General features: G+C 45.6%; 1 protein-coding gene across 1 annotated transcript; it reads right to left on the bottom strand.

The window, feature by feature from the left end:
- Positions 1 to 3,247: 3,247 nt before the first annotated feature.
- PLD4 (phospholipase D family member 4) lies at positions 3,248 to 20,516 on the bottom strand. The gene is made up of 10 exons (XM_028749109.2): positions 19,900 to 20,516; positions 16,305 to 16,492; positions 13,557 to 13,740; positions 12,489 to 12,609; positions 11,180 to 11,307; positions 9,317 to 9,517; positions 8,996 to 9,135; positions 7,890 to 8,055; positions 5,923 to 6,019; positions 3,248 to 4,418 (listed from the first exon to the last, which is right to left on the bottom strand). The coding sequence occupies exons 1-10, from the start codon at positions 19,984 to 19,986 to the stop codon at positions 4,192 to 4,194; spliced, it is 1,539 nt and encodes a 512-aa protein (XP_028604942.2). The 5' UTR covers positions 19,987 to 20,516; the 3' UTR covers positions 3,248 to 4,191.
- Positions 20,517 to 20,889: the final 373 nt, after the last annotated feature.

The following is a 20,889-nucleotide window of genomic DNA, read 5'->3' as shown; positions in this document are numbered from 1 at the left end:
AAATGGTGCTCAGCCAGCTCAGCCCAGCCCCCTTCCTCCTCTAGGCAGGGCGGGGAGAAGCCAGGAAGAGGGAGGAAGGAGACACTGCCGCAGTGTGTGAGAGGGAGAGGGGGGAAAGGAATGGTGCAGGGGGAATAGCGCAGCCCGAACGGACAGAATCCTTTTGCCGATCCACGGAGAGTCCGCCAGACAGATCCTGAAGGCAGTTGGGCCTGATCCAGCCTCCGGGCCTTCGTTTGCTGACCCCTGCCCTGTGGTGTTGATTAAAAAAGCTTTTTTTAAAAAAGCCTTTAAAACCACAAAAGTAGAAAGTGTAAAAGCAAGTCCATTTAAAATGATATAATGCCACACAAGGAGGTTACTCAAAGCAGGTGTTTTTTTTTAGAAAAGGACTTAAGTGTTCGGCTTTTCAGCTACCCTGGCCTCTATTCATTTCCAGATATCATTCAAAGTGCTTGTAATTGCTGTACACTGACCTGATATTTCATGGGAGGGTAGTATATAAATACGTAGACCTTGGGCTTAAAAATATTCCTCCACCCCCCCTTTATGTATCTATTTTATTTATAAGATACATAAAGGGGGGTGGAGGAATATTTTTAAGCCCAAGGACTACATTCCTTCATGGGCCACTTCCTGAGGGAGCTGACAGGCCAGCAGTAGACAGGGCCTGAGGCAGCGCTGGATTTACATATAAGCTAAACAAACTATAGCTTAGGGTCCCACTCTCTTGGTGACCCCCCCAAAAAAAAATGAAAGGGGAAAAAACTTGGATGTACATTTCCAAAATATAAGATAAAAAACAAATAAAATAAAACCTACATACAGCAACTGTGTTTTGTGTTGTGTAGGTGCCTATGATGTAAGTACCGTAATGGCCCCCACCTGCTAGCCTGCTCCCTAAAGTATCACTGCTTTACTCATTTGTATAGGGTACCTACATTCTGCATGTGCAAATGGTTTTAGATACCTATTAGGTCCATAAATTACTATATAGCATATATTCAACACAAAAAACAGTGGCAATTTGTTGTTGACAAAGCACAGCTGGATATATAAAGGGTCCCATTACCTTCAGTAGCTTAAAAGGTAAAGGTACCCCTGCCCGTATGGGCCAGTCTTGACAGACTCTAGGGTTGTGCGCCCATCTCACTCAAGAGGCCGGGGGCCAGCGCTGTCCGCAGACACTTCCGGGTCACGTGGCCAGCGTGACAAAGCTGCATCTGGCGAGCCAGAGCCGCACACGGAAACGCCGTTTACCTTCCTGCTTGTAAGCGGTCCCTATTTATCTACTTGCACCCGGGGGTGCTTTCGAACTGCTAGGTTGGCAGGCGCTGGGACAGAGCAACGGGAGCGCACCCCGTCGCGGGGATTCAAACTGCCGACCTTTCGATCGGCAAGCCCTAGGAGCTGAGGCTTTTACCCACAGCGCCACCCGTGTCCCCCTTCAGTAGCTTAGGGCCTCATCAAACCTAAATCTGGCCCTGCCTCCAAGCCAGAGCTGGGCATTGAAGCTGAGGATCATCTGGCAGGAATTCAGCCTGTTAGACAACCATAAGTTGTGGTCCAAGGAACACTGGCTTTCACAGGAATTAACTTTGGGACAGTATCCTCCACCCTATGTAAAGGTAAAGGTAAAGGGAACCCTGACCATTAGGTCCAGTCGCGGACGACTCTGGGGTTGCGGCATTCATCTCGCTTTACTGGCCAAGGGAGCCGACATTTGTCCACAGACAGCTTCCAGGTCATGTGGCCAGCATGACTAAGCCGCTTCTGGCAAAACCAGAGCAGCGCACGGAAACGCCGTTTACCTTCCCGCCAGAGCGGTACCTATTTATCTACTTGCACTTCGTGCTTTTGAACTGCTAGGTTAGCTGGAGCAGGAAGCGAACAACAGGAGCTCACCCCGTCGCAGGGATTCGAACCGCCGACCTTCTGATCAGCAAGCCCTAGGCTCTGTGGTTTAGACCACAGCCCCAACCACGTACCTCCCTTCCACCCTATGTAGACATACCACAATCCCCAGATATCCAGATTTTATTTATTTGGAAAACATAAGTTTCTAGCATCTGCAAAACCAGAGATACGATGTCCACATATGCCCATGCCAAGGAAAGAACTAGAGAATAACCATTCAAACCAGGAAACAAGAAGATGGATTCACTCTGGCCATAGTTTATAGATCTGGAGCAATAGGAAGATGGATCATGTGATCTAAAACACGTCTGTTTAGTTGAGGCTCATTCTGCACTGTGCCTCCCAAACACAAATTATCAAAGCAAAATATATAGTCATATGATTTCAACACAGAAAGCTGAACACTGGTATATATGTCCTATTTTTCCATGTGGAGAAAATAGGTGTAAAGCGGCCTTATAAGTAGTTGGTGACAATATAAATATGCACATCACCCACACCAAAATGTTTATATTTACATAATTATATCCCACAGTAATGTATAAAGAAAACATGATAAAATTTCCATATTCAAGCCCATAACCAGCTTGGACACAGATTTACTAGGCAGGCCTGGGTCAATTCACTTGGTAGCCTCAGTTCCCTATTTTTAAAAGCAAAATAGAAATGACTTCCAATACAAGGCAGATATAACAATTAATGTTACTAGCCACCTTGAAATTCAAGGAACAGCAATACAGAAGGCCATAGAAATCTAATTTAATAAGCAACTCTCGCTGGCAACAGCAGACAAAGCTTTTTAAAATTGCTATTCTGCAGCTGCCTTTTCCAGGCAGAATTGAGGGTACAGTCTTCAAACCTTTCTGGAGCAGTGCTGATGAAGTCAGTTCTGAACTGAGAAACAGAATGTTAGTGGTTTATGAAGCACAGCTTTTAATGGGCGGGGGGGGAGGGGGAGCAGAGTAAAGCAGGCCATAATTTTCTCAAACATTGCCACCTTCTGGAATTTTGCAAATGCAACAATTGCCCGGTTGCATAACTCTATTTTGATCTCTGGGCTGCAATTTGAAATTGTACAATCAAAGAGTATTTGCACAATTTCAGCGCAGTACAACTAAAGAATTAACTTTCCCTTCTTGGGGTTTATTTTTTTGAGTGTGCTGGCTTGAAATCACTATTTTAAGGGTGCAGACTAAAAGGCACACCACACCATAGAATCAGTGGCGTAGCGTGGGTTGTCAGCACCCAGGGCAAGGCAAGTAATTTGCGCCCCCCAACCCGTGGATTTGCGCCCCCTAACCCGTGGATTTGCGCCCCCTAACCTGTGGATTTGCCCTAACCCCAGATGTTGCGCCCGGTGCGGCCGGCCCCCCCTGCACCCCCCACGCTACGCCACTGCATAGAATAGCATTTATTGTCAAGGTATTAATAAGGATAAGGATCAAGTGTTGACAAGTGATGGCCAATTCTCATGTACCCTCTTATAATACATCTTCTAACCTAGCCATAAAACAATACACAATATTGGATCAAAGCTGCAGATACGCATAGCCTGGAGAGGATAAGATTTAAGAGGAGTCATTATAGTGGCCTTCAAATATCTGAAGGACTGCTGTGCAGAAGATGAAGCAGACAGGTTCTCTGTTGCTTTATACAACATGACTACAGTGGTACCTCTGGTTATGAACGCTTCAGCTTACAAAATCCGCTAACCCGGAAGATCTGAACTTTGCCCCAGGGTATGAATGCCAATCGCGCCTCAGAGGCGCACGTGCAGCAGGAGGCCCCATTAGTGAAAGCGTGCCTCAGGATAAGAACGGTTTCAGCTTAAGAACGGACATCCAGAACAAATTAAGTTCGTAACCAGAGGTACCACTGTATAACCAGTGAACAGAAATTGCAGGGAAGCATGTTTCAGCTAAACATTAGGCAAAACTTCCATGTCAAATAGCTCTTACTGTTAGGGACAGACTTTCTTGCAAGGCAATAGGCTATCATTCACTGAGAGCATTTAAGTGGTCGCCTTCCAGGGACACTGCATCCTACATTGTAGATCCTGCACTGAGCAGTGTATTGGGTTAAATGACATCCAAGTTCCCTTCCAGCTATACGATTCCATAAAAATGAAATTTGTGAACGGGACTACTCCGTGATCAAGGTTTGAGACATCCTGAACTAAAACATTCGTCATCTGGCAAATCCACAACAATTCTAAATTTCACATGCAGAAAGCTCATAACTGAATTCCCATTAGCAATAAAAAATAAGAATAATTTAGCTTTTGAAAGAACTTTTAAATCCATTTTCCCAAGCACAGTCTTTCTGCCCAGGCAGGTCTTCCATTTTTACTGAATATTTGGAATTCCAGTCTCGTTCAAAGAGAGCCCTCAGTTGTTCCTGTATTGTAGGGTTTCTCTTTGTGGCGTCTGTTGAAGACTGCTTGGCGACCAGTCCCACACCTGCAGTGATGCTGAAGTATTCTTCTGACCAGTTAGAAGTTCCTAGAGATGTATAAAATGCAGTGTATATAAGGGTGCAATTTTAATTTATCTAGTCACCCACCCCCCAAAAAAGCTCAAATTTCCCCATTGTGGCAAACGTATAAGACTTCTGGTTTCAAACAATTGAAAGCACTATTGCTAGAATATTCACTTGAAGCAAAAGCTGCAGAGTTCAAGGAAGAGGGAGAGGAAAGAGGCTGAAACAGGCAGGATCCAGTGTCAAGAAAAACCCATAAGGACCCTCAAAACTAATGTGAATTATTAGCAGTTCCTTTTACCAGCTTATTCTTGGACATGGTGATTCATGCCCTAGTAACCTCAAGACTTGATTCTTGCAATGTGCTCTAGGGCAGTGTTTCCCAACCGGTGTTCCGCGGCACACTAGTGTGCCGCGAGACGTTGCCTGGTGTGCCGCGAGATGTTGCCTGGAGGGAGGCAGGCGAGTCGGGCGGCGAGAGGCGGGGCGGCGGCGGCGAGGAGAGGCCGCCCAGCGCGGGGCTCTCGCCGTCTGCCTGCCTGCCTGCCTGCGTGGCGCTGACGTCACGGGGCTGTAACGTGCCCCACATAGGCACATGCGGGGCGGCGAGCGAGCTCCCTCCCACATCCCATCACCGCTCGCTTCGGCCGGCCTACTGGGCTGTCGCAGGCGGAAGGCCTGCGCATGCGCGAGGTTTTCGCGCCTTCGGGATTCCCTTCACGCCTTCCTCCTCCCGGGTCCTTGAGAGCGCGGGAAGCGGCAGCGCGAGACCGGCGTTGAGCCTGGTAGGTATTGCGCTTGCCAAGGCAGTCATTTGGGAAATGAAAACTTGCAAAGCAAGCAACCAGTTCAATCTGAAGTATGTGTATGCTTAATATCCTGTATCTGAAACCTGTTCTGCCCCCTCCCCCACACTTGGTGCCATTTTCATCTACACATGCAGCAGAGTAAGTTGACCCAGAGTAGTACCAATTTAGATGGGAGAATGACAGTGCTGAATGCTTTCCCATGTAGAACAGTCCCTGCAAATAAAAACCTAGCATATTTGGAAGAGGGATGCTAGCCTAACCATTACCTTCTATGCTGTTACTTTTTTTTTTTTTTTTTTACATAAGTAAAAAGTGACCTTTCCCCATCTGGCATGGTGGTGTGCCTCGAGATTTTTTTCATGAAACAAGTGTGCCTTTGCCCAAAAAAGGTTGGGAAACACTGCTCTAGGATAGAATCAAAACATTTTGAAAAATATATTGAATTTGCCATAAGCTCACCATCGCCATCTAGTGCCACATTTGTACATGCTTTTTTACTGGGGGGACGCAGGAGGACGCATACCTCTAAACATTTTGTGAATCTACGTTTGGCCTATTTGAGGGGCGGTATTTCAATATGAGTAGGAAAATGAGAGTACCCCTAAACAATTTTTAGAAAAAAGCACAGCATTTGTATAATGCACTTAAAATGTTATATTTGCAGCTGTATAGCTGACTTCTACGCAGACCACAATCTCTACCAGGCCACAACACTTACCAATATAGACTGCCTTGTCAGTCACCATATATTTGCTGTGATTCAGCCTTGCAAAGGGGATGTTTGTGTGATTTCCAACTGGAACAGTGAAGATTTTCTGGTAAGATGTAAATATAAAAACATGTCTACAATGAGTGAAAATTAAACACAGATGACTTTATGAGTTTCCAACAATTGACTGCCTTTTCCAAGTAATGGAAATAAAATAGGAATAGCTTTTGGCTAAGCTAAAGTAGACTTTCCACTTCCATTTGCCAGTAAAAGAAAAAGGAAAAACCCACTGCTAAAAATTATAAGAGAGCTTTGCATTTAATAGTGCCTTTTGGGTGCACATCATCTCAATTGGCAGAGATGAGGAGGGCAACGAAGATGGTCAAATGGATGGGAAAGAAGATCTATGAGGAAAGCTTCGAAGACTTTGTTGTATTTAGCCTGGAGAAGCACTCTTCAAACATAAAAAGAGCTGTCACATAAAAGAGGGCAAATACTTGTTCTCTGCTATTGCAGATGGCAGGACTTCATCTAATGGGCTTGAACTACCGGAGGATAGATTTTGGTTGAACTTTAGGAGAATCCTGGTTACAGAGGTTTGGCAATGGAACCAATGGTTCCCTAGAGAGGACGTAGGCTCTCTTTCACTGACAGTGCTTTCCCCCCCAGGGCGTACTCAAAGGTACGTAGTACCGGCAAATCTTTTGTTGTTGTTGTTAAAAAGTGTGGCACTTAACTGTAACAACTTCATGGTGAGTACCTGCACCTCTTTTTCAAGGAAAAAAAAGCACTGGTCACTGGATATCTTCAAGCAGAGACTAAATGGACGGCCTACAAGACCTTCTGCCAGTCTCTGATTCTGTCAGGGGCCAAACCAAGACGGTTGTCCTGTCAAACGGTAAAGAGGTTTTTTTGCCACAGATCAGGTGGCCGTGACTGAATTGGTCATTTGTAGTGTAGAGCAGAGGTAGGCAGTGTGGGGCCCTCCACTGCAACTCCCATGGTAGCATGGCTAACGAAAGAGAATGTATTTATTGCATAAAATTGATATACCACTTGATTATAGAAAAAAAAAGCCTCAATGTGGTTTACAAAAAAAATGATGTTAGGCAAAAATATACGTATGTGCAGAGACACTGTCTGTAGTCACTATCTGTATCATCCTGTCAAAGAGCAATAATGATTTTACTGCACATCATGTGGTAAAATTGCCATTTATAGCAACACAGTGAAAACCCATATCAACACAGCTTTTAAACCTGGATGTACTACAGTACCAATGTGCTTTAAGCTCATTTATTTTTTTTAAACCATTTTGGCTCTGCTATATGAGGAGGAATGGAAAACGATCCATATTACTGATTTTAACCAAAATTTATTTTTTCTTCTTAACTGTGAGAAGAAATTTTTGTTTATTAAATTATGGTTTATTTCCTACCTGGGGGGAGGGCACACTTTCGGTTTAGCAATCTATAAGTTTGTTTACATTTTAAAATTTATTAATTGGGTTGTTGGCATTTGCCCAACATCATTGCTAATACCTAAGTTTACAGTTTTTACAGTAGGGAGAAATAACTTTTCAGCCCAATTCATCCTGAGATTTTCCCCCATCCAGCAATGTAACACTTCCTCTTTCATTCTTGTGGCATTAGCAGCACACACAACACAAAAGTGCATTTGAGCATCACTCCCACTATTCCTATGGGAAGAGATCCTATATGGATAGGAAACAGAAGAAAAGCATTTTAAAACTGCAGTCCAGTTCTAGGCAGTGTAGATTTTTAAAAGTTGGCATTACAGGTGAAGAAAAAGCAACAGTCTGAGGATTGTCATGTTCACATTTGACACTATGATATATGACCCAGAAAAGACCCTTAAAACTCGGTGTACAAGCTACATAAGTGACTGTCAATACCAGGAACATGACACATGTGCGTCTGTAAGGAGCCCATGGCCCAAAAGCATGCTTCTTTTACCACTTCGATTGTGATGTTGGCATGTTGATCGCTAAGGACACTCAGTGACTCCAAGAAACGAAACATGGAAGAATCAGTATGGACCCAGCAGTTGATTAAAAGCCGTATGTGTATATTTTGGTGTAACGCCACACTTCTCAGAGCATTGTCGATGGGTGGCCAGTATCTACAAAAATAACATTGTAATTAGTGAAGGTAAGGTCAAAAGGGCAAATGGGTACTGCCCCATTAACCTCAGTTTCAGCCCCCCACCTGCCTGTCTTCTTGCTTACAACCAAACCAGAGGGTGGTACTAGCTGACAGCTTCCTCCTCCTCCACCTCAGTTGCCCTTGTAGAACTTGGGAGGAGGATGGGAAGGAAGCTATAATTCATTGGCTCTGCCTAGCATTGGCTCTGGCTCCACCTACTGTTGGCCTCCTGCCTTACACCTCACCAGTCCAAGTGAACAGCAGCCACAAACGCTTGTAAAACGATCAATGGGGAGCTTTTATAGACACAAGAACTATTTGGTTTGGGGCTTTCTACTAAAGCAGAGAAGTAACAGCTTCTGGTGCTAGCTAGCTGTCTTTCACTACATTAGTGTCCCATGAAGCCCAGGCTGACCTGCATTGCTTTTACAGTGTGACACCCCAAAACCTGTGTCATTTAGAGCTGATGGTGCAGGGAGCAGTCATACAACTAATTAAAGGTAAAGGTAAAGGGACCCCTGACCAGTCCAGTCGTGACCGACTCGGGGGTTGTGGCGCTCATCTCACTTTATTGGCCGAGGGAGCCGGCGTACAGCTTCCGGGTCATGTGGCCAGCATGACTAAGCCGCTTCTGGCGAACCAGAGCAGCACACGGAAACGCCGTTTACCTTTCCGCCAGAGTGGTACCTATTTATCTACTTGCACTTTGACGTACTTTTGAACTGCTAGGTTGGCAGGAGCAGGGACTGAGCAACGGGAGCTCACCCCGTCGCGGGGATTCAAACTGCCAACCTTCTGATCAGCAAGTCCTAGGCTCTGTGGTTTAACCCACAGCGCCACCCGCGTCCCTATACAACTAATTAGCATTTAGCTAAGAATATAAAAGGGTGCACATATATTCAGGTTTCACTTCATACCTTGGCGGGTGTCTGAAGCGGCTTGTAGGGAAGTAATCCATCATGGAGACATAGACAAATTTTTCTGCATCGTAGATAACATCAAGAACTGCCACGAGATCAAAGGTGCGACCCCCTGGACAAAAGGAAGCAGGAGAAGCCTAGAGCAAAGGAGAAGTTTAATTACTACATCATCTATTGATCCCCATGTTTTTTCAATGAGAATAAACATTTCCTACAGAAGCTTCCATTGTAATCCTATGCACACTTAGTAGAGAGTAAATCCCACTGAATTCAGTGGGGTTAATCTGATGAAAACATGCTTAGGAACTGTCTGCTTACAGAAAAATAAGCTTCAGTGCTGGTTCCATTTAACTGCACTTCCAAAGGACTGTGGCTGTTGATATTGGTAGAATAATTGTTTGGCCATGGAGATGGGATGGTGGCATTTGCTTCCCCAAGATCCCAGTAGGTTTTGAAGGTTTTCCAGAGATCCTTAGCTAAGCAGCTGCAGTTGCTGATCAAAACCCCCACTTCTTTCACCTGCAGAAAGAGAGAAACTGGAGACCAATATTCCAAACCAAACCTGGAAGAGGAAGAAACAAAGTGAGGTTTGGCCAAAGGGGGCGGCCTCTTTCCCTTGGCCTTCGCCCCACCCCCAGCTGGCCGTCCATTGCTCTCCCAGGCCGGAGGCGGGACGATAGCCACCCTGACCCAGGTGAGAGGCACCAGACCAGGTAAGTCTCCTCGGTGTCGCAAACCCCACCCACCTGTTGGGAGGGGGGGCGGAAATTGTTGTTTTCATTCTTTCTTTGTATATCTAGCAAGGGCATAAGTTTGAATGAAATCATAGAGCAAAATACAGAAAGTGGAAATGCCCTTTTACAAGTGCTTCGGAGCTCAGCAGTTCAACACCTCTGCAGTCACATAGCACAACCTGGGTTCTGGGAATCGTAACCTGGAGAGCTGCTGCCAGTCCGAGTAGGCAATACTGTGCTATACGGGCAACCAGCCTGACCACAAGGCAGCTTCCTATGATAATGTGTGTGAAATATTAGAACTCTTGAGTTCTTAGGAACTTGTCAGGGGTCGCCCAAGTAGGGTAACCCCAGAAGCAGGAGAGCTCTCTTGCATGAGAAGCTAGGCCTGTTGAAATTCCCTCTTCTATGAAACTATTAAAGAACCCCTGCGCTCTCGCTCTCTCTTTACCTAATCACTCCATCGTCACGGAAAGAGCAGTAACAATGGACTAGCTTTCCTGATGGATAAACCTGCCCACTAGAACTGATCTTTCTCCATAACATGCAACCATAGAGGGATGTTAGGTGTCTCCAAACAGCGGCAGAATTGGGCTCTCAGATTTCAGCAGTGCCCTGTTTGACACTATAATTCAGTGCCCACCCACCACCCCACCTCTCGTACTCTGTTCTACAGGATTGTTTTGGCGCCCGTCTGTAGGGCAGCGCCTCTGCTGCAAAGGTGCAATCTGAGGCCCCAAGTGGGTGTGACATTGGAGATCTGGGTGGACCAGAGCATTTGGGAAAGGAGAGTTAACCATACGGTATGGGGAAATAGCAGCTGGGGTGGGGGGCTTTGGGGAAATAGTGCAGGGGAAGGGATTAGGCAGTTTTCCCTCAATGCCATACTCCCAATCCAAACTGCCCTGCAGCTAGAAGCGCTCTAAAAATTCAATTTGCAGATCTACCACATCATGTCAACTTTGGCCCTTAGTTGGCACAGGATGACAGTGGCCCAAGAACCATAGCAATACCATGTGTGAATGGAGTGTGTACCCAGAATCCTGTTCAACACACTGCCAAGCTGGAGCAGTGCCTTGGCAGGCAACATAGAAAGAGTCCCCTCAAGGCAGAAAAATCTGAAAACCACCAATGTAGCGTAACAACTTGAGTGGCTATGGTTAGAAACAGAAATGTAGGACAAGCTCGTTTGCATCTTTAGATAGATAGTATAAGACTAACGAAATGTTCCGACAGCTGGAAGGAAAGAAGACAACTGAGCTTGGCCAGGTAAGCAGATGGACTCTTTAATTTTTTATGTTCTCCCCCAAATAAAATCACCCGTCTTAACAGAACCGGTTCTCAGGATGTTTCCGTGCAAATTTAGTCTTCCTGTTAAGTATTGTGAACTCAGTCTCCCCACTCCCACCCCTGTGCCGCTTCAGCTTAATAGCCTTAAATCTCTCACCTGAGTCAGGGCTCTCCAGTCTATGTTGGCACTACCAAGAAATACGTGTTTCATGTCTACAATCCAGAATTTGGTGTGCATTACACCTTGGGTGAGCTGTCCAAAATTAATCCTTTTTATGTGGGCTCCTATGGAAAAAATGTTGTTGTTTTTTAAGAGATCGAAGAACTGTTTCTTGAGACGCTCTCAAGCTGTAACACACATTTACTTCACTGAAAGTCCTTATGCAAATTCACTAAATACCCCCTACAGAGTTGCGGGACTGAGGCACGTAGTAAGACTGTTGATCTCAGAAGAATCTGGAAACCAAGCCTTATGAGGAACGGTTGAGGGAGTTGGGTATGTTTAGCCTGGAGAAGAAGACACTGAGAGGAGCTATGGTGGTGATCTTCAAATATCTTAAGGGCAGCCACATGGAGGATGGAGCAAGCTTGTTTTCTCCTGCTCCAGATGTTAGGACTTGAACCAATGGATTCAAGAGAGATTCTGACTAAACATCATGAAGAACTATCTGATAGTAAGAGCGGTTGGACAGAGAAGCGGACTCCCTTGCGGGATGTACTCTCCTTCCTTGGAGGTTTTTAAGCAGATGTTAGGTGGCCATCTGCCATGTATGATCTAGTTGAAATTCCTGTAGGGGGTTGAACTAGATGACCCTCGTGATCCCTTCCAACTCTACAATTATATGTCTCCACTACGATTGTATGAAATATAATAACAAAACAGCAACTAGCTTTCAGAGGCAGTACGTAATCATCATGACTAGTAGGTGTTATGTACTGAAGTTCTCCCCCTGGGCCAGCAAGGGGATACTGTAGATAGTTATGCAAATAAGGGATTGAAAGTGATGTTCAGTGATTGGATAGTTTGTATGCAAATGAAGGATCAAAAGTGACGTTCAGTGATTGGATAGTTTTAGAAAGTTGCAACAGTTACGTTGTACTGGAGCTCTATATAAGCAGGCTGACTGAGCCCTTCAGTTCAGTTCTGTTCTGGCCTCTGAATAAACAAGAGATGTTTGAAGAATCGCTGTGTCGTCTGATATGTTCACCCACAACTTAACAGCAGGCTTCATTTAGTTCCCTCTTTGCTCACCTTTTGGTGTGCAACAAAGATATGGCAGTTTTAAGAGGCCCTGCAGTTTAATACTTGTGTATTAATTCTTGTGTAAGATTTTTAGTTGCTGGATTTTATGTTGTTTCAGTGGGATGGGGGGTTGTAAGCATCTTATGACTGTTTTCATGTTGTTCGCTGCTGGGAGGGCTGCTCTGCCAAAAGGCAGAACAGAAGTATTTTAATAAACAGTTACCTCTTTTCTCCAGGACTTCAAGATCAGTTGAATGTTTAGCCTTAGATGGCACGCTTGTTGCAATAAAGACAGACACGTTCTTCAGAAGCAAGCTTTCGAATTTCTTGAGAACATCTTCACCCTACAGAAGGCAAATCACTTACTTGTATCAAACAAGGGGCGGCACATGCCAAATTCTGCATGGGAAATATCCCCCCAGATCAGGGGATGCGAGACTGGTTGGTTTGTCGACAACATGGTGGTAAAGTCTTCCCATCCTTGAAAATGCTGCCTACACACAGCTGCTGATTTTATTATTATTACCGTATTTTTTGGCCTATAGGACGCACTTTTCCCCCTCCAAAAATGAAGGGGAAATGTGTGTGCGTCCTATGGGGTGAATGCAGGCTTCAGGAAGCTATCCGCAAGCCTGGGGAGACTGGCGCGACTTCCCGCCAGGCTCCCTAGGCTTGCGGATAGCAGCCTATTCTGGGGGCTGGGGTCGGGGGAAGCTATTTCCCTGGGGGGAAATAATTTTTTTTTTCCTTTATAAGATAATATGGCATTAGTGATATAGTTAAAGCTATGCAAAAATGATATACAGAACAAAGGTGAAGTCAGAATAATATTATGTCAAACCTAAACAATATGAAAAAGTGGAGGGAAGAATAGAGGCATAATAGCTGAAGTCCATAATATGAATTAAGATTTGAAAAAAGGTGAGGTATTGCTGAACTTGATTTTGTAAAAGGGAACACAGAAAAGGGAGATGTGAGGGAGTCCAGAAAGAGGGCTATGAGAATATTATTCAAGAAAATGGCATTTTTCTTTTTTATGTTGTTGTTGTTTCCTTTTTGTCTTTTATGATGGGTTTTTCATTGTGTTTTGTTGTTGTCTGTATGGTGTTTTTTCTTTTTTACTATGTGTTGTGAAAGTTGCTTTATTTCTGAAACTTTAATAAATATCTTTTAAAAAAATATTTTTTTTTCTTTATTTCCCCCCAAAAAAACTAGGTGCGCCCTATGGGCCGGTGCGCCCTATGGGGCGAAAAATACGGTATTATTAAAAAACAACCCTTTCTTATCTCACCTGCTTAGACGATGTGTCATTTACTCCAAGGTCTTCTCCAGTCAAGCTCCAATAATAAGAAGCCACATGAATGCTTTCCTGGGTTATATTTAACAACTCCATCCATGCTTGGTATAAAGGCTTTGCAGCACTGCTGTTTGGTCCATAAGGCATGTCCCAAGGAAGGCTTTCCACTAGCTGGAAACTGCAAAAGGGAAGGGGTAGCAGAATACTTCGCAGTCAAAACAGTTGCCGCCAAGACAACCTAAGCTAAGTCTCCAATTCACAGGGTAGACTTCAGGGTGAGAGAAAAGCTTGGTAACATTTTTTTTTCTGAATTAGCCACATCTGTATCATAATGTCAGACCAACCAGCCTTCCGGATTGTTTTCAAAATGGCTTGTGTAAAAGGCAAGATGTCGAGTCCCCTTGCCAGATTATATTTTACTTTTAGCTGCCTTAAAACAAAAAAAGCAGTAGTGGAAGTTAGAATCAGCCTTCTAGTGTGTGCATGCTTGGTGTGCTAAATGTGTGCTAAAGAGCCAGTTCAGGAGTTCAGTGATGCATTCCAGCCACTCAGGGAGGGAGCAAAACAATCTCTCTGCTGTGTGTGTGTGTGTGTGTGTGTGTGTGTGTGTGTGTGTGTGTGTTTCCAGGCTTTCTGCCTGCCTGGGTGTGTGTGTGCCTGCCTGCCAATTTTCGTGTGTCATAAGCGTAGCAAGAGTTGGTGTGCACGTCAATGGGTTGGCGGCGGCCATCTTTGGCACACGGCCATCAGAGGGGTGGCCAACCCTTAAAACATCCCTCAGGCTGAAAAGGTTTGGCCACCCTTGACTGAAGGAATTTGCATACCACCCTTCGTAAACATTTATTCCAGGGTAATTTACAAATGAACGGGATAATATAGAAAAGATGCCCTTTGGCTTAGTAACAGACATGCTGTCTGCTGCCTCAGATTGAAAGAAATGTGTTGTTCTGCTTGTGTCAGACAGTTTCTGGCTGCTCACACACAGGACAAGGGCTGAGGCCCACTGGCAGAAGATCTGCTTGGCACACAGAAGATTCCAGACTCAACCACTGGGACCTCCAGGTAGGGCTGGGAATGTTCTCATCTAAAGCCCTGGAGAGCCACTTCCATTGTCAGTGTAGACTGAGCTAGATGAACTGATGATCTGACTCTGTATAGGGTAGCTTCCTATGTTCCAGGCTTTGCAATTGTGCCAAAATTAACCTATCACATCCAAATTAGTGAAGGAAGGAGTATGTACAACAAATTCATTCCAATATAGGTGACAGCTGTAATTTTGATCAGTTCCTTTATTCAATCACATACACTTTCCCCTATAATAAGTGTGTGTGTGTGTCTGTGTCTGTGTCTGTGTCTGTGTCTGTGTCTGTGTCTGTGTCTGTGTTTAGGGCAGTATCTCTATTATAGATTGGTATTGATTTTGTATTGACTAGGAGAAGAGGGCCTTCTCTGTAGTGGCCCCCTTTCTGTGGAATTACTTCTGCCTTGAACTTGTACAGTCCCAACACTTTTGGATACTCCAGTGGCTTTTGAAGACATATCTGTGTTCCCAGGTCATTCCTGTGAGGTAGGACTCCCATACATCTTGATTTTCCCAGACATTACTGGGATTTCAAAGGCAGAGGGAATTTCCAAATCATGGGATTTTGGGGGGTGTTTTTATTTTTAAAAAGCTCAACAACTTTTGGGGTGTCCTGGTTTTTACTTTTTGAAATGTGGCAACCCTATGTGGGGTGGAATTATGCTGCTTTTGCCCTGGATCACTGTTGTATCTTAGTTGTCAAAGATTTTAACACTGCTTTAATGTGTTTAACGAACGATTGCATGTTTTCTTTTGTGCACCGCCTTGGAATGCTCTGTGAAAGTCAATATGCAAATACCTAAATAAACACACCATTTTTTAAAAGAAATAAAAATAAAGTAATCTTACATGCTGTATCAGGCACATTCACAACACTTACATTTTAAAAAGAGAAAGGTGGCAGCTACTAGCCACAGCAAGTGTGGGAGTGGCCGCCGGGACCACATAACACCAGTCCTGAGAGATCTGCATTGGCTCCCAGTACGTTTCCGAGCACAATTCAAAGTGTTGGTGCTGACCTTTAAAGCCCTAAACAGCCTCGGTCCTGTATACCTGAAGGAGCGTCTCCACCCCCATCATTCAGCCCAGACACTGAGATCCAGCGCTGAGGGCCTTCTGGCGGTTCCCTCATTGCGAGAAGTGAGGTTACAGGGAACCAGACAGAGGGCCTTCTTGGTAGTGGCACCCGCCCTGTGGAACACCCTCCCTTCAGATGTGAAGGAAATAAGCAGCTATCTTATCTTTAAAAGACATCTGAAGGCAGCCCTGTTTAGGGCAGTTTTTAATATTTAATGCTGTATTGTTTTTAACACTTGATTGGAAGCCGCCCAGAGTGGCTGGGGAAACTCAGCCAGATGGGCGGGGTATAAATAATAAATTATTATTATTATTATTATTATTATTATTATTATTATTATTATTCCATGCTCGAAGGCAGTGTGGCTCTGAACGCCAGTACGTGGGAACTGCAAATAGGAAGAGTGCTGTTCCTTTTTGCGAGCTTCCCACAGGCATCTAGTTGGCCACTGTGAGAACAGGATGCTGGACTAAATAGGCCACTGGCCTCATCCTGCAGGGGCACTTCTTAAGCTGGGACCAAAAAAGGCACTGGAAACACACACACACCCCAGGGGAAAAAAAACCTTCTTTGCTTGTCTTACTTGCATGAATCATTGCATCTAGGGCTGCTGTCCTTCTCAATCACTCTGTCTCTTTCTGTGTTTCGGTCGTCGTTATTGTGGGTGTTGAGAACCCAGTCTTCCTCTCCCAGAGAAACTGCAGTGGAGGGTTTCATGACATGAATTCTTATCACAAACAGAAGCCCAGCCGCTGCAAGCAGTCCAAACACCTGGAACATGGAAAGAACGCGCATGAAATGTTGTCTGGCAGCACTCCTCCAAGCCAGTAGTGATGTATGGAAGTGAGAGCTGGACCATAAAGAAGGCTGATCGCCGAAGAATTGATGCTTTTGAATTATGGTGCTGGAGGAGACTCTTGAGAGTCCCATGGACTGCAAGAAGATCAAACCTATCCATTCTGAAGGAAATCAGCCCTGAGTGCTCACTGGAAGGACAGATCCTGAAGCTGAGGCTCCAATACTTTGGCCACCTCATGAGAAGAGAAGACTCCCTGGAAAAGACCCTGATGTTGGGAAAGATGGAGGGCACAAGGAGAAGGGGACGACAGAGGACGAGATGGTTGGACAGTGTTCCCGAAGCTACCAGCATGAGTTTGACCAAACTGCGGGAGGCAGTGGAAGACAGGAGTGCCTGGCGTACTCTGGTCCATGGGGTCACGAAGAGTCGGACACGACTAAACGACTAAACAACGACAACAACAAATGAAAGATGGAGGAGGGACAAAAGAGCCTTGCCTTGAACAGCCCAATAACATTCTGGTACTGCTGAGATTTAAATCAGGGATCTTGTAACTCCTGCTCTTAACCACACCAGCTCCTGAGATTGAGTAGCCTTTTGGCAATGTCTATTAGCCCATAGGGGGACGCGGGTGGCGCTGTGGGTAAAAGCCTCAGTGCCTAGGGCTTGCTGATCGAAAGGTCGGCGGTTCGAATCCCCGTGGCGGAGTGCGCTCCCGTTGCTCGGTCCCAGCGCCTGCCAACCTAGCAGTTTGAAAGCACCCCCGGGTGCAAGTAGATAAATAGTAGATAAATAGGGACCGCTTACTGGCGGAAAGGTAAACGGCGTTTCCGTGTGCTGCGCTGGCTCGCCAGATGCAGCTTGTCACGCTGGCCACGTGACCCGGAAGTGTCTCCGGACAGCGCTGGCCCCCAGCCTCTTGAATGAGATGGGCGCACAACCCCAGAGTCTGTCAAGACTGGCCCGTACGGGCAGGGGTACCTTTACCTTTATTAGCCCATAGGAAGGTTAGAGTGTGAATCTGTTCCTTCATAGGTTTTATATAGTTAAGTATATCAAATTCAGGATTTTGATTCTATTCCTTTGGTACACACATAATCCATCCTTTTACCACATTTGCAATTTGGGGAGGGAGGGAATGGATTTAAGTCTCATTTCAGTTCTCAAGCTCAAAACCAGTTTCATTTATTAAACAGAGTGAAACTCTGCTAACCATCCGCCTGTGTCATACAGCAGGTGGATGAGACTTCCTCTTTATATTTTCATCACAGTGCGGTTATAATAAAGTACAGGGAAACGTCAGCGCAGCCAACCTGCAGGGCTGGAAGCAAAACATTTTGCTGCCTGAGGAGGACCTGCAAAAAGTGCCCCCTCTCCCCGCAAACCAAAGTGTATGGTACTCAAGGTTAGGTGGGTTATTTTGGCACCTGAGGCAGAAAACTCCACAAGCACCTCTCCCGGGAAGTAACAAATAAATTAAATAACTAACAATTTGCTGGGCTTTCATTAAACAACCAGAATAGGCAACCTGAGGCAGCCAGGCCACTTCACAGCGACCAATGGCAGAGGCGGCCCTGCCACCCAGATCAGATGATTCTGCTTGATCTCTAAATTTGCTTGCACCTCCATTCCTTTCCCTTTTGTATTATGCTAGCTAGACTGGGAGCCTGTGGGCAGGGACTGTCTTTTTAAAAAGGTTAAATACTTGATACATAGTAGTAGCACATAGGAAGCTCCCTTATACCACTGGTCAGTATTGTCTACACAGACTGGCAGCAGTTTTCAGACACAGACTCCAGCACTGGGGTATGGCCCTTCTCCACTGACCTACAGCCCTTCTGAGTAGTAGCAGTAGTTGCAGTAGAAGTAATCTCTTTTGGAGAGGCCATCAACCATTACTGATCTCCATGAGGCAACATTTAGAACCCAGGTTAAACATCCTTAATTTCTTCAGCATTTCATCATGGGCCCTGTTTGGGCTAACATTTGCTGTACTATTCAGACATCAGTTAATATATACCCCCCCCCCTTTGTCATGTACTGGATGGATGCAGAGGAATGGAGGGAGGCACCAGCTGGGGAACCCCCAAGGGAAGAAGACTCAGAGCCCAGGGGTTGGTGGTGGGACGATGGGTGTGCAGAGGGAGAAGAGCTGGAGGAAGAGGCATCAGAAGCTGAAGAAGTAATGGGGCGTAGTGAGCAGGGAGAGTCTGTGTCAGATCAAAGTCCAGAATCAGAAGCAGGAGAGGAGGGAGGTCAATAGGCAGAGATGAGTCAGGCCAGTGATGAAGCCAAGGTGTTGTCCCCCTCCTGCTGTGACAAGCTCCCCTCCCCTTGGGTCTCCCAGAACCAGAAAAAGTATGAAGAGGAACAGAGACAGACGTGCCAGCGGAGTCTCAGATTGCTTGGGAAGGACCCAGGAGAGGAGGAGGCTTAGGCAGCTATGGAAAGGCAAGGACCTTCAGTCTCCATAACTGCTTCATAGCGGCAAGACTTATGAGGAAGAGTTGCTTTGTTCATTAGACCGGGCACTCCTGAGCAACCTTGTTTCTTCTGGTAAAGAGTTGACTTCACTTACTCTGTGTGTTTTATTGCTGACCAACTCTTGACACCCTTCACTGTGTAGCCTGAAGGTTGCTTCATCCTGTTCTATGGCAACTCAGTAACAGGATTGTCCTTCTGCACCTCCTGAAATGGTGCCTGTCTCTTTGTCCTTCAGTAGTCCCTCACCCCACCCATCACATGAATGATGGTCAAGAGTCCAAGAGGAACCTGACACTGAAAGACTGGAGGGGACATTCACCAACCTATTCCCACCCCTCTCTGACCACCCTTCTCTGCTGGCTGATGACTGGAGTGAAGGAACCAGTTTTGAAGTAAGGTAAAGGTAAAGGTAAAGGTAAAGGTATCCCTGACCATTAGTTCCAGTCGTGACCGACTCTGGGGTTGCGGCGCTCATCTCGCTTTGTTGGCCGAGGGAGCTGGGCCATGTGGCCAGCATGACTAAGCCACTTCTAGCGAACCAGAGCAGCACACGGAAACGCCGTTTACCTTCCTGCCGGAGCGGTACCTATTTATCTACTTGCACTTTGACGTGCTTTCGAACTGCTAGGTTGGCAGGAGCAGGGACTGAGCAACGGGAGCTCACCCCATCGCGGGGATTCGAACCGCCGACCTTCTGATCGGCAAGTCCTAGGCTCTGTGGTTTAACCCACAGCGCTACCCGCATCCCTTTTGAAGTACAACCCTCCTAAAGACTTGACACAGAGGGTTATATTCTTCAACCACAGGACAAAGATTCTGTCTTAGTCAAGCTAATTCAGAGAGACATTTTATTCACCGCCCAGTAGGTGCCACTTGGTTTTATTCTGGTACTTACCACATTAATGCACCTTTGCTCGCTTGGGTGCGATTTCAAACAAAAGGGCCTGTTTGTCCTCAGTGGGTTCATTGGGGAGTGTTTCATGATCTATAACATAGAAACGCATGGCAAGGAACTGGAAGAAATAGAGTGAATGGCTTCAGTGCTCCCAGAAAGTCTACTTCAGATGAAATTGCCTTATGCAGAGTCAGATAGTTGCTCCATTTAGCCCAGGGATGGGGGACCTGTGGTCGTCCAGGTGTTGTTGGACCCCAAGACCCATCAGCCCACAGACAATATGACCAATGTTCAAGGACAATGGCAGCTGGAATCCAGCAACCTCTTGAAGGTTCAACACACCACAGGTTCTCCACCAGATCTACCTCAGCTGGCAACAATTCTCCAAGGTCTCATGCTGGGGGTCTTTCCCAGGACCTGCTATCTAAGACCCCCTTCATTAAGAGGAGTTACTAGGGACTGATTTTCTGCACACAAAGACATGCCCTCTGTTACTGAGCACCCCAACCCAAACCATTTCTTACCTTCACTAATGCATTTAAGTAATCAGTGACCAATTGTCTCCGAATCATTCAAAAATGCTCACCGTCTTTGGTCGTTCCAGCTAGAAGTCTTTCTACCTCCTTCAGAGGAGGAAGTAACACTCTGCTACTGTTTGAGCGGGGTTTCATCAATTGGCCACAAGCTGTGCGTGTTGCTTTTCCTCCCCCACAGTGCCACAAGTGGAACTTCCCCTTTCAAATCAGAATTTCACAGCTGCTAGATTTGAATAATAAAGACTGTCTATCTGTAGCTATCTGTGCTACACACACTGCCTCAAGAAGTGAACAGTTTTGCATTAAATCTCTCCAAAAATGTCAGGAGCATTGTAGAGGCATCACTCCCCTTAAGTGCATATACTATTGTCATCTCTGGTCAAACAGGTAATAATAATAATAATAATAATAATTTATTTATACCCCGCCCATCTGGCCGGGCTTCCCCAGCCAC

Source organism: Podarcis muralis, chromosome 1, assembly GCF_964188315.1.
Source record: "Podarcis muralis chromosome 1, rPodMur119.hap1.1, whole genome shotgun sequence".
Classification (NCBI taxonomy): domain Eukaryota; kingdom Metazoa; phylum Chordata; class Lepidosauria; order Squamata; family Lacertidae; genus Podarcis; species Podarcis muralis.
Note: the sequence above shows the minus strand (reverse complement) of the source record. Positions and strands in the feature narration are given on the sequence as shown.